Below are 13836 nucleotides of genomic sequence, written 5' to 3'. Positions count from 1 at the left end.
GCACAGCCTCACCTACAACAGGGCACCCGACAAGCACTCATCTTACACCGACTCCATAAGTGATGAATCAGGGTGCAGAAGGTAACCTACTTGTAGGAAAAAGGCAGGAACACATGTTGCTCCTTACAGATGGCTTCTGACACATGCTTCTTCTTGGGGTCCAGAGTGTACTGGCAGGACTGGTTGCTACTAATCAGAGTTGACAAGGGGCCGATCTGTGAATGGGATCGGGAAAAGCATTTTGATTAGTTCCTGAGGCTTGAACCTGATTCTTCTGCAAGGGACATTTACCTTCGAGGAAGATGGGAGATGGGAGTTCTGCACCACTAGATAAACTCAGTTATAGAAGGGAACTTGGTACTTGACATTGAGACAAAAGGATGCAGCAACTTGGCATACGCCAAGCTGAGTCAAGCTGTACTCTTCTTATTCCACCCCAATGGACCTCTCATCCTGTACAAAGTGTATATAACCTGGTATTGCATGCATACTCACCCACTGCACATTGACACTCGACAAACTACTGCTTCTTAAGTTTTCTTTGCCTAGAAGCCTGTCCTTAAGGCTCTCTTGCACTTTTACATCCTTTGTATCTTTCAGGTTCATGCTCCACATCCTCCACGAATCTTTGGGTCTAGACTGATTGATGCTTGCCCACCATTTCTTCTAAGTGGATCTACCAACAGCTCTGCCCAGTGAGCTGTTTGAATAGTTGCTTTCTCCTTCCTGGTTGGAGTTAGGATTGCTTGTCTGTACTGTTCAGTGTATAGCTTTATCAAGTATGCCATTTATTGTCCTTTATTAGCATGTGTAGGAAACTTGTTCCTGTATTAGACTGTAAGTACCCTGAGGGGAAAAATCCATGGTTCATCTGCCACTGTCTCTGACCCTCAGTGCTGCCTAGAGTAAGTCTGAGCATACAGCAGGTGCTCAAGATAAGCCAGTGCCTTGGCCTCTTTTGATTGTGGCTCTTGTCATCAGATGCCCTATTTTTGGCCCCAAGGACAATGACCAGGAACATTGCCAAGCATGGCAGTGATTGCTCAAGACCTTCCAATTTACTGAGATAAGCTGTGATTCACGTCCCACAAGATATTACAAGGCATTGGGCAAGCTCTGGTAATGTGGTGCTGCATGAGCCCTGTTAAGGTGACAGCAGAGAAGGTTAATACTAAGGGGGTGGCCTAGACAAGAAGCAGAGGGGCCAGGTATTGATCAGGGTTGTATATGGGATGAAAGGAAATGACACTAGAATGGTCTTGGTAATGTCACTCCATGGGAGTGAGGGAGAGGAGAGCAGAACACAGGTCTTGGGGCTTCCTCAGAGGTCAGATGCCTAGAGGTGGGGGGACATCCAGTTCTCTTATAGGAAAGAGTGGCAAGTGGCTTTGCTGCCCTACATTAAGCCCTAGAACCTTCTCATGGATGGACAGTCATTATTCTCCATCGATGGCAGAAGGTTTGGTGCCAGTGACAGAATAACGGCAAGAAAGACAGAGCTCTGGGCTGAGAGTCAGGAACCTGATTCTTGTCTTGACTTAATTAATAACAGGCCATGTGGCCTCTATCAGTCCTTTCCTGGTTTGGTCCTCAGTTTCCTGCTGAAATCTATATGAAGATGAGGCTGGGTTGGATCTTCTCTGAGATTCGTACCTGCTCTAACATTCCAGAATTTTAATAACCAAGAGGACTGTGCTCAGTGCAAGGAGCGATGTGGGTGTGAAACTTACCATGCCTTTGATGAGAGCAAGTGGGCTAACTCCTGTGCTAATGGGCTTGAAGCGATCACACTTCTCCAGGTTTCTTTCGATGGAGATTCCTGTTGCCACATTTGCCTTCTTTGTTTTAACAGTTAAGTCACTGGAACAGTTTCCATACACAGTATCCTATGCGAGCAGAAGAGACAACAGGTTTATCCGATGGATGTGCGAAAGCAGCCTTAGGTGCTTCAGAAGGGGTGGGAAAGGAGCCTTGGAGAAAAGGCAGGAGCCATATGGACAGGGAGGGGACTTTCTTCCTCTTAGGCAGAGTGTGGGCATTGCTGCTGCCTGGCTGGCCAGAGGCAGAGTAAGAAAGCCAGTTAAGAGTGGTTCTGGTTCTGATGCACTCCAGCTTGGCCTCCCAGGACCCAGCTAACTCTGACTTTTTATTCTGGGCTCTCAGATCATTTTCTCTATTGCTCATTTACGGCATGTATTCCAATCTGCCTTGTATTTAATGTATCTTGGTTTTCTCCCCAGACCACGAGAACTCCCTGAGGAAAGGCTTCTGCAGGATACATCTCTGTATTCTCCAATTGTGGTATAGCATAGAACTTAGAACTCAGTAAGGGCTCAGAAATGTTCCCGGGGCTCAAGTAAATTGAATTGTCTCTCAGATTGAAACTTGAAATTCTTAAGAGAGGCTGGCAACAGATTCAATTATTTTCTGTGTTGAAAACACACACAGGCTTTACTTTGTGACACCTGGTGGGGATAGAAAAAAATCAAACAAAAGAGTAGGGTGGCCAGGACTCCTCAAATACTGCTTTCAAATGAAGCCAACTTGCTCAGCCTGTTCACGAGGATCCACCAGTGAGCCCAGGAGAGAGGGGGAGCCTTGGGTACTGTGTAGCAAGCCATGGAGCCACATGAATAACCCACTCTACATACACAGTGGGACCTGGCTCAAATATGTGAAGAGGAGTTCAAAGGGCCACTATTACCCACTCTCTGAGCTCTCACCAGAAACAACACTTGCTCATCCTCTTCTGTCTCTGGAGGAACCAGGAGGGCAGAAATGATGCCCCTTTTGATGTTCAGGATGTGTTTAGGCTCCTCCTTCTCTGGGTAAAGTAAAACTTGCTTTCCTTCAGGAATGGCCAGCCTGAGTTCGTACCTGTTCCAGAGAGAGTGTGGTCACGGAAGTGTCTTTTCTCCACTGTGAGCCTGTTGGACGTGAGCTGGATCACTTTGCAGCCTCCTTTTTTTTTTTTTACCGTTTTTTTTTCATTTTGCATCTTTTCTTTACAAATGTACCTACACATATACACACATTTTTCAAAAAAGTATAGAAATATGTGTATATTTTTGGCATTCTTTTACTTCTTTACCTGTTTTCGCTTGACTCACGCATCCCGTATCTGTTTGCCACCCACATCAGTCTCTGCTGACGTGCTCTTCAAGGAACAACCCACTGGGTATTTCATTTCTATCTCCACACGCAGGCAATCCCATACAGAGGTGTGGGGGTGGAAGCATTTGCACATAAAGATTTTTTTCATTGCTTGTTTTATACAAACGACATTGTGTTTTCCACATTTTTCTCTTTCTTGCTTTTCTCACTTAATTATACTCCATGGAAATCCTTTGACTCGTTTGGTAAAGCTCTAACAGATTTTTTTTTAAAAAAGCTATAGAGCATTCCCATTTTATGGTTATATATAATTTATTCAGACATTCTCCTACTTAGTGGCATTCACTTTATTTCTGGATCTTTTTTCCCCCACACGAACAACACTGAAATAAACATCCTTATGCATATACTACTGCTTTTCTTTTCACGGGCTAGAATCCCAGAGTTTTGAAATTGCTGTGTCAAAGGCAATAAGTATTTTTAATTATAATAGCTATTGACTATCGGCTCTCATTTCTACCACCAATGTACATATGTACACTTTTCCTCGGAGGCCTGCCAGCAACAAGTGCTGTAGCTGTTTTAAATTTCTGTAGTCTTATGGGCATAAGGTGATAAATACCTTGTTGTTACCTTAATTACACTTCCTGACTACTAGCGAATTTGAGCTTCTACTCATATGTTTGTTGGGTAGTCACTCGTATGTGGTCTCAGATCGTGTCTGAAGCCCATGTCAACTATGATCTTAGGGACTTCCCTCTGGGGACTCCCTTTTGGGGATTCAGGGCTGCACCTTTTCTAGTTAAGTCAGCAGGAAGAGAAGGGGGCCAGGCACATCTCCTACAGCTCGACATCCTCACTGACAGTTTCAGACACAGCCATGTGGGCTTGGAAAGCCTTGTGGTGATCAAGAGCAGGAGTCCCTTTTGTTCGGAGAGAGATAAGGACCAAAAAGTAACTCCTAGTCCCTCCTGTCACTGCATCCCTCTCCCTCATACACATTTAGTTCTTAAAAAAACTATTGGTGGGAGTCAGAAGCCTCAAGGCTTACTCTGCAGAGGAAGGACTGGCTTTCATGTCTAATGTGTAACAAATTGAAGATGGGCAGAGAGCTCCTGGTGCTACCAGATCAACGAACCTCTATCACTGCTTGTATTTATTTGCACACACTTAGGACACCATCAGCTGTGATTCAGACTGGAGGCAGGGGTGATGTTCAAAATATTTAACAACAGGTGTCACATAGACATTGATCAGTCAGAAGACACACCAGCTGTAAACACCAGGAATGGCCTGGTCAGCGTGCACCAGCAAAACGCTCTAGACTAGAGGCTGGGCTTGGTCTCCATGCTGAACAGACCCCGCACCACCATGAGTAGCCACACCAACAAATCCTGCTGGACCCCCTCTTCCCCAACGAAGAGCACTAGGTTCCTGTCTCATTTAATTCTTTAAACAAAAATTCGCTTACTTAAATCAACCATCTCAGCCTTATTGTCTCAAGGAGTTTTAAAGCATGAAATTATTTGAGAAACACAGTTAAATGATAATTAGGGGAACTTCACTAGGGGAGGGTAAATAATGCTTCCTCTTTCTGATTTTTGTGACAACTTAGCAATTCCCTGATCCATGGTGAATACATAAAATACTTATTCTCACACACATGCCTCCTATAAACACATAGATTCATCCCTCACTGGACACACACACACATGCAACACACACACGTATATGCACAATACATGCAGTGACTCCCAGAGTCAGAAGTTTACACAAGCCCGTGCCTTACTTGGACATGGCAGCAGCAAACTCCTCAGAGTTGCTGGTCTTGTGCAGCAACGGCTTCCCCCTAGCGTTGAAGCCATACCCCTCCTTCAGCGCACACTGGCTCGTCTTGAGGATGAAGCTACACAGTTGGGGCACCTCCAGTTCAACCTGGGAAGAGGATAGCAGCACCTGAAGACTCTCCACCAAGAATGTGAGCCCCTCCACAGCCCAGGCCTTACTCTTTAATCAGGACACTACAGGTAATCCACTGGGGACTGTGATACCTGCTCCCCACGCCACATGGGTCTTTAACATGCCTTCTGGGTCCCCCATGAATCAACAGACTTAGTCCAATTTTGGGTCTTTTTTGCATTCTGAGGTACCAAGTTTTTTAAGTCTGCCCCTGTGCATGTAAAGGAGGACTTATTTTTGTATTGGTTCTAAAGAGGCATGACTGGTTAGAGGGAATGAAGCCTGGGAGCAAGAGGAAGACCAACAGGAAGCAGGAAGCAGGCTATCATTGGTTTCAACACCAAATGTTTCCTTAATGTCACCAACCCCCCCCCCCCCCCCCCCCGCCCCAGACCCCATTGTTTGTATCTATCTATTAGGGCCTCTTCAGAGCTTCTCGTAGAGCTGGCGTGTATGGAGATCCCTAGTTGTCATCTAGCACTGTTAAAGAATTTTCTGCAATGATGGAAATGTTCTATTATTTGTGCTGTCTGACATAAAAGCTGCTAGCCATGGGCACTTGAAATGTGGCTAGGGTGACTAAGAAACTGAATTTTAAGTTTTACTCAATTTAAATAGCCACATGTGACTAATGGCTACCTTAGTCGACAGCACAGACTACGGGGCCCTAGAAAGAAGAGGTCAATGTCTCAGCCTGACTTTTCTTCCCCAACACAAATCCCAATAGTGGCCCTTAGATCCGTTCCATATCAACATGGGCATGAATACAGTCATCTGAACCACAGGTAAAATTTTATTCAAGAACAAACTGCATGTTTAATTTTTTTTTTTTCTTTTTCCTTTTAGCAAAGACACTGTTTGGCTTAGAGTATCAAAACTGCACTCCAGAATGCTTTCCTGAGATGCCCACCTCCCTTGGCTCACCCACTGGGCTTCTCTCATCATGTTAAATCTACCGTCCTGCAATGCTGATATTCTAGATATCTATTCCAATGGCATCTTGCAAACGAATGGAAAAATAAATCTGGTTGGCAAAATTTTCTGTGGCAGACAACTCAGCAAAGTGGCTGACTTGCAAACTGAGGGCCAGTCCCTGTACTTTGAGGTCACAGCAGTCCTAGCATAAGCTGGGTTTGCTCAGCCGTGGACTCCGTGCCTCCGGGTGCTCCTCCTCTCCCTCCATACCTTACAGTTGATCCTGGTGGTACTTCTTGCATCAGCGGCCCCAGGAACACCACTGGAACTCTCAGCCTCATAGTTGTACACATACTTCCGGAGGTGCTTGAATCGAGTTGCTCCTTCTAAAATGGGGAGAAATAGGTCAACTACGTAGCAGATAACTCCCCCAAGGATAGTCAACTCTGGGAAGAGAGGGGCAGTGGCCCAGATCATAAAAAATGGTAATTAAACTAAAATTATTATTTTCAAGTTTATTTATTTATTTAGAGAGCGCGAGAGAGAGACAGAAGGGGGGGGGGCAGGGGCAGAGAGAGAGAGAATCCCAAGCAGGAACTCAGGAACCATGAGATTATGGCCTGAGCTGAATCAAGAGTCATACACTCAACCAACTGAGCCACCCAGGTACGCCTAGACTCAAATTATTTTTAATTGACTGCATTATACTTTCCCTTTACAGATTTAACTTCCCCACTGTGTTTCATTGAGGATAATGTTTACATTTGATGGTATTTTGGATGTATCCTCTGAGGTGCAAGGAGGGGAGCGTTAAACAATGGGGCTCAGAAAGTCTACAAGAGAAACAAGCAAATACCTCTAATACCTTTCCAGCTTGAAAATACCACAATTCTGTGGCTCTTTTTTGGTTCTCACAAATCCATGAGGCAGAGTTCATTAAGTTTTAGGAGTATCTGTCTTAAGAAAACCTCAGGGAGGAGTATCTGGAGGTTTCCATTGTGCTGGAGAGGAATTTGCCTAACAATTTGAGAAAAAGGACATTTGGGGCAAGAGCGCAGATGCAGTGACGCGAGATGGACACAAGATGGCAGTGCTGCCCCATCGGAGGCCAGCCTCCCGCTCTCAGGAAAACACTGAGTACCACCGCAAGGCCAGCTCCTTTGACCCCGAGAGGTCAGGTAAATATGAAGGACTGGGGGGCTGGCTTCTGCACAAAGGTTAAAGTCAGCATTTCCTCACCCTCATATGTTTCGAATTAATGATTAGCCACCGATAAACAGATGGTGATGTCTCTTTAAAGTGTCCACGGGCCCACAGCGTGACAGTTCCTTCCCCACCCTGCCCTAGGCCATGCTTTTGGGACAGAATAGAACAGCAAGGAGAAGAGAATTGAGCTCCTTTGGAGGTGGAGAGAGGCCCCAGGAACTGGCTTCCTGGGGCTCAGAGCAGTGCACACCCATCCCAGCATCCCAGCATTTTAGTGAGCTGGCGTGCAGCAGGGTGGGCTGGGGAGTGGGGGCGCCCTTCCCTGCCCAGTGGGGAAGCGCCTTACTTGGGCAGCTGGGGCTGACGTTTTCCAGCACCTCGTCTTCTGTAAGAAAAGGAGAAAGACATTGGTGGTCTCTCCCGTCTTCCGATGATGGGCCCCAGCGTCTCACCGGGAGGGGCACCGCAGGGGTCTTCCAGCTTTTAGAGGAGAAGCGGCTCCTGGAGAACCCGCTCCCCAGCCCGTGCTCTCCCCGCCCCCCCACCGTGCTGCGCGAGGATGAGGCCCCGCCGGCCCTTTTCCGGGTCCCCGGCGCCCCCGGCCCCCTCCCCGAGGACGCAGCCCCGCGCGCCCGCACGCCGGCCCGCCCCACTCACGCGCCCAGGCGCCGGCGGCCGCCAGCAGCAGCAGCAGCAGCGTGGGCCTCGGCGGGCCCATGCCGACGGGGTGGGCGGCTCCCTCGCTGCGCCTCGCGGGAGGCCGGCGGGCGGGCTGGCTGGCTCCTCAGGGACGGGCACCCGCAGGCAGCCGCCCCGCACCCGAGCTAGGAATGCGCGGCCAGCGCCCGCGGCCCATTTATACCGGGCCGCCCGCCCAGGCCGCAGCGCCCTGGCTTCGAGAGAGCGCGCTGGGCGAATTGCAAAAGGTCCAAAGGGCAGCCGGGCCTGTTTGCTTTTGCTCACCGGGCTCGCCTGGCCTCTGAGCTCCAGGAGGGGCCGGCCGGGGGCCTGAGCCCAGACCCAGCCAGGGCCACGGCAGGCCTCTACTCCGGCCTGCTTAGAGTGGGGCCCTGGGGCAGGGGTGCTTGGCGCCTGAGAGGCCTGCCCCGGCCCAGCGGGGACTTCAGGAGATGACCGGGCACGTGGACAGAGCCCACCCCCTGCTCCCTGCCCCCTGCTCTGATTTTGTAGCTATTTCCAGAGCCAGTCCGTAACAGACTCTTGGTTGGGACGTTTTCCTTTCTTTTTCATTTTGGTGGACTTTGTCCTGGCAGGGTGCCCCTAATGTTCATCAGTACTGTGGCTGTGCGTCACCTGCCTGGGATTCAGCCCACTGAGACCGAGCAGAGGGAGAGGGGAAGGAGGCCTGGTGAGCGACTGACTGGGTGTTCTGAGGAACCTGGTCTCATTCTCCTGCCCCACCCCCACCATCTTCTTGGAAAATTGAGGAGAGGAGGCTTTTTCCTACATGCACCAGCTCCTGAGTTTCCTCTCCAGTGAGGGGGGGGGGGGGGTGGATGGACAGGGCGTGTTGCCCCTACACACCCGAGCCTTCTCCACACATCCTTCCCTTCTTCCCACAGGAGAGGTTGGCCAAGGTGCGCTTCCTCTCCCAGCTGTGGGGAATGCCGCACCGCATGGCTACTCAGCACCACTGGCTGTACTGACCCAGAAGCCATCCTAAGGCGGGGTGGATGGGCTGGCACAGTGGGGGGATGGACCGACGACTGAGACTGGCCTGTCCACGAGGCACCTCCAGTCTGCCTGGGGTGACAAGATGCACGGACAGGCAACTGCTGCTGAGAACTGCAGGTAGACTGTCAGGATTGTGAAAGTGCGTGGGGTGTAACTGCGGGAGGGGTGCAGGGCGGGGGTGAGAGTGAGGGGCCTGAGCACCAAGGCCCGACAGGGGACTACTGGATGCATGAGCATGTGCTGCTCAGACTAGCGCTCATGGTGGCGAGCTGGTGCTTGTGTACATTCAAGTGGAACAAACTACTTGTGAAGTGTTGAGATCTTCTGGTGGTGAGAAGGATGGTTCCAGAAGGGTTCCTTCCGGAACAACAACGTTTGCCTTGTTGTCCCCAGCACTCGGGGCCACATTTCTCCTCATTCGTGTTTTGTTGTCTTTAGCCAGGAACTCCTTGGGCAGCTAAACTCCCTGCAGGGGTTCAGCTGCTTTGCATCTGTGCTCTGTTAATATGGTTAAAAGTCTCAGCTGGCCATGCCTGCACCTCCGAATTGTGGAAAGTCTGGAGAAAGGATCCGTCCCCAGCCCCATTTCTCTGAGCATTTGATCAGAACTGTTTTGTGACTGACCTTCCACCGGGAGCTGGTGTTAGTATTTCTGGAAGTGGGTTTTCACTTTAAAGAGGATGGGTGAAAAATTTAGGTCTTAAGAACCAAAAGGAGGTGAGAGATGAAGTCAGTGTACTACTGTCAGTGTCCACAGACCACATCAGTTTTGTGATTTGGGAATCAAAAATGGATCTGGTATCTTGGATGCAGAGAAAAATCGTGGGGTGTTTAGATGCTTCTGAGCTGTCATCATCTCCAAAGAAGGAAGCCCAAGACTTGGAAACATGGGGGGTCAACTTCTTTATTTCCCTCATTTCCTCTGGAAAGTCACCCTGGGCGGGGCTTCATCCTCTGACAGGGTCCAGTGCACAAGCATCATCAAGCAAATGTTGAATCATCGCGTTGACTTGACTACACTGGCAGCAATACTAGGAGGATTCATATGTAGATTTTTCTTAAGTTACAAATTCTCGCAGATCTTTTGTCAAAAGCTATTTGAAAACGCAGCATTCATTGTGATCACGGATATCACCCTTCATTCCTTTCCTTTGGGTAAAACATTTCTCAGTTCCCTCTCCTTAACAAGTTCTAAGTTTCAAAGGATATCTGCTAGTTTTTGTAGAGACCTCAGATGGAATTAGGATTCAGGAAGTCTTATGGCATAAACTGTAGTCATGAACAGAAAAGATACTGGTCCAGAAAGGTCAGCTGATAGGAAGGAAAACAGTGCATTAGACTCAATAAGTCCAGAGATTGAGTCCTAGCTTTCTTGTGAAGTTTGTAACCTTGGGCAAGTGACTCTGTTAAGTCATCCCTAAAATAGGATTAAAAATATCTACGTTCCTCCTAGGAATTTTTGAGAGAAGTAAGTGAAACAATTATGTAAATAATTGCACTGATAGCATGATGCCTGGCCAAAAGAAAAAAAAAAGAGTGACTTATTTATTAATGTGTGTATTAAAGTGGAAGTATATTTGTAGCATACTTATTGAACTAGTTAACTAAAATGTATACAGAATCAGGGATTAATAGAACAAAAATAGGAAATGAGGGCTGAGGAAAAGCACACAACAGGGCCTCCAGGAGGGCTATGCATAGCTGTGACCAAGCATCCCTTTGTCTCTTGATGATTCCTTACATTTCTGAGTGTTTGAAATCACTGCCCTTTCTGAGGCAAATGGGGACCTTCCTACAGCAGGCAGACTAGTGACTCTAGCAGAGACACATTCTGGTGTCATAAAGATGTGGCTGGTTAATCCCAGCCAGTGGCTGTGATTTATCAGCTCATGAATGCAGAGTCCCTTTGGGTGAACCATCAGTCTGAGTAAACACAGAGCTCTGGGTTGCCATTAGAAAGCCACCTGACCAGTGGAATTTCAAGGAATTAGATAATGTTGAATTTTCCAGTTGTAGTCTCTAGAAGTGAAACTATGCATTCTGTTTATGTGCAGGTGACCAGAAAAGTCCTGGCCAAGTTTAGGGCACTATGGAAGTTATTAAAGAGCCCCCAGAAACTTAATATTTTGAGTTCAGTGCAATTTACATACTGGTATAGATGTTCAGTACGTAATTTGACGAATACTAATGAATGAATCTGTGCCATTCAGTTATACCCCTCATCGCTTCTAGGATATTTATGTACAGTGACCATGATGCCAAATAAATCTTCTCAGTGACACGAAACAAGGAAATACAATCTGATACAAATTATTCTCAGCTATGCTGTTCAAAAAACTCATCTGGAAAGTAGGGACCAGTATTGACAATGACTAATTAGCCTATCTCTTTTCTGCCTCTGACTGCATTGTAATTGCAACTGATGCCCAGAAGTTGGAAAGTAAACCTTAAGAGTTGTGGATGGAACCATGCATGCCCAGTATGGTCTGTACACATATGTGCACACACACCATGCACACCCTCCCCCCCCCACCTCACACACACAAATGAGAAATGTCAAGAAAAACATGGTTGCATTTAGGTGGATGGGATAGGTAGAAGGTAGTGGGATGGGCCAGTGTCAGCCAAATGAAGGCATTACTGATGGCTGATTAACCTCCTGTTAGGAAGCAAAAAAAGAATTTTTCTCACTCCCTTATTCTGCTATCCAAGAGATAAGGTCAAAATGTTGAGTAGCATTTCTCCCCAAGGGAGGGAACTCAGATGTCAGCACTGTGTTACCTGCCGTGAGGCTCTGTGCGTATGAACTACCACTTCCTTGAAGATGCACATCTCATCCAATCACCTTCCAGGGCAGGCTGCTGCCCTACCTACTTGGAGGAAGCTTTCTCTGGGTCCAGCCCAGTTGGACCTCACAGCTTCTAACCCTGCTCTCTTCTCAGTTTCTTTTGTGAACAACCTGTCATGTAGAGCCTTCATACAAACCTTCTGCTGTTGCTCTGAACTTATATTTTTCCCCGATAATATGATTTTAATTTTTCATGTGTTAACCTATTACCTTGCCAACCAGAGAGATAAGCTAGGAGGGCAGGAACTGTGTGTGGTTTTCACCTTTGTATTCCTCATCTTTCCTGTTCACCAACACCTTGTAGGAGGCTGGGCAGGTGCTAGTTAGGGAATACATACTAGGATTATAATGTGAGATGGTACTTGTGAGGCAGGTGTTTTTTTGTTTTTTTTTTTATTTTTTTTATAATGCATGAACTTCATTTTTAGTCCTGGGTGCTGCCTGCGTGTGTCTATATCTTAATTCAGAATGTGTGGTGCATTTGAATCGGTATGAGAGAAGTGAAGCAGGATCATGGGACCGTCTCAAAAACTGTCTGTCCTTTACCTGTGTGATGAGTGGACAGGACTAGGTGACCTCTTAGGCCCACTGCAGCTCTGACTAATTTGATTCTGTGAAGACTCTGCAACTTAAAAAAATAATAATTTATAAGTTACACTGGGCTCACACCTCATGATTAGGGGCTGGAGCTGAGGATTCGGAATCATTGAGAAGGATGGATTTTCTGAGAGGCCACCTACCTCTGTAAAGACTTGCATTCTTGTGTCTGAGAAATAGAATGCTCCACTCATTTCAAACAGATTTCCAGCTAAGAGAGTGCATGCCTTCCTAGAGGGACTGGGCAGTTCTCAGGGAGTGCTTCCTGGTGTCTGACCTTAGTCTTCGTCTTTGGTCAGATAAGCTTACCTTGACCTCAGATAAGCTTCCATAGATATACCTTAGCTTGTTCTTTGAGAGGCTTCTTGCTGACTTTTGTCAATTACTTTTTACTGACCTGTTTTTTTCCCTTGAGTTTTCCTTATGTTCTCACAGGACTAAGGACTGGAATGTACTGCCCTCACAAGGCTGAGGCCAGTGCTGATGGTAAACAGATGGCTCACTGGCTAGCTGCACCTCACCATTGCCACCTCACCATGAGCCATTGATTCTCAAGTGTTTATGGAGGTCATAAGCAGTATGTCCTCTGAGAGCTTACAGATGAGGAGAAGGCATGAATAACATCCCAGCTAACAACTAGTGTATATAAAGTGCCCAGTGTGTGGTCTGTGGGTCTCAGAGGTCCTGACTTGAGCTGCATCTTGGATGGTGGGCAGGATTTGGTAATTGGACTGTGTGGTACCATTGGAAGAACAGTGGCAGGAAGCTGAGACTATGATGTCCTGAGGGTTGGTAACCCAGACAAACAGCTGAGTCCATGGAGAAGGCTGGGGGTAGATGGGGGGAGGGCCAGGAACTGAGCTTTCTGGCTAATTCAATCTTTGATTTAACTGCGGGTTACTATACAAACTTCACAGTATATATTTGGCATTAAATATAGTACATATGCCATTCAAACCCTAGGTTGCATAGAAGGCTGTGAGTATTGGGCTGAGTTCTCCTTGTCCAGAGCTCTAAAGGGAAGTGGAGGAGCAGGGATTCACAGACTATTAGACACAAAGATTTTAAAAGACTGACCCTAGATACATAGAGAAACTGAGGCCCAGACACCTGTGGTGGTGGCTGTAGTTTCTAACACAAGGGCAGAGGTAGGGCAAGATTATAAACTATAATATTCATTCTACTCTAATTGCATTAAATCTATGTTGACTACATAAAATTGCTTGGAGATTGTTTTATACAGATGAATCTTTGATATCAGTGTATGTTTCCTTATAATCTACTGCCCATTAAAAGTGGAAAACTTAATTGATTTTTTTGTGGATTTGTATTCAGAATAAATATTGTTATGTAACTAATTATATAGAATCATAGAGATTTGGGGGCTTAAAGGGCCATTAAGGTCATTGAATCCTACTCATCTCCCAATATAGGTGTCCCAACAGTCTGAGAATTCCTGGGCACTCATCAGGAGACTGCCTGAAGAGTGCAATTTTGTGAGA

General features: G+C 47.0%; 1 protein-coding gene across 1 annotated transcript in view; it reads right to left on the bottom strand.

Annotated features, from left to right (window-relative positions):
• Positions 1 to 7912, bottom strand: part of APOB (apolipoprotein B) — a 39117-nt gene extending 31205 nt beyond the window's left edge. Inside the window, exons 1-7 of the mRNA XM_042933585.1 lie at positions 7852 to 7912; positions 7541 to 7579; positions 6259 to 6374; positions 4904 to 5049; positions 2724 to 2877; positions 1731 to 1886; positions 91 to 215 (exon numbers count right to left, since the gene is read on the bottom strand). Coding sequence (XP_042789519.1) covers positions 91 to 215; positions 1731 to 1886; positions 2724 to 2877; positions 4904 to 5049; positions 6259 to 6374; positions 7541 to 7579; positions 7852 to 7912 — 797 coding nt within the window. The remainder of the gene's footprint in view (positions 1 to 90; positions 216 to 1730; positions 1887 to 2723; positions 2878 to 4903; positions 5050 to 6258; positions 6375 to 7540; positions 7580 to 7851) is intronic.
• Positions 7913 to 13836: the final 5924 nt, after the last annotated feature.

Source organism: Panthera leo, chromosome A3 (assembly GCF_018350215.1).
Source record: "Panthera leo isolate Ple1 chromosome A3, P.leo_Ple1_pat1.1, whole genome shotgun sequence".
NCBI lineage: Eukaryota > Metazoa > Chordata > Mammalia > Carnivora > Felidae > Panthera > Panthera leo.
The sequence above is the reverse complement of the archived record's forward strand: the minus strand, read 5'-3'. Positions and strand labels throughout refer to the sequence as shown.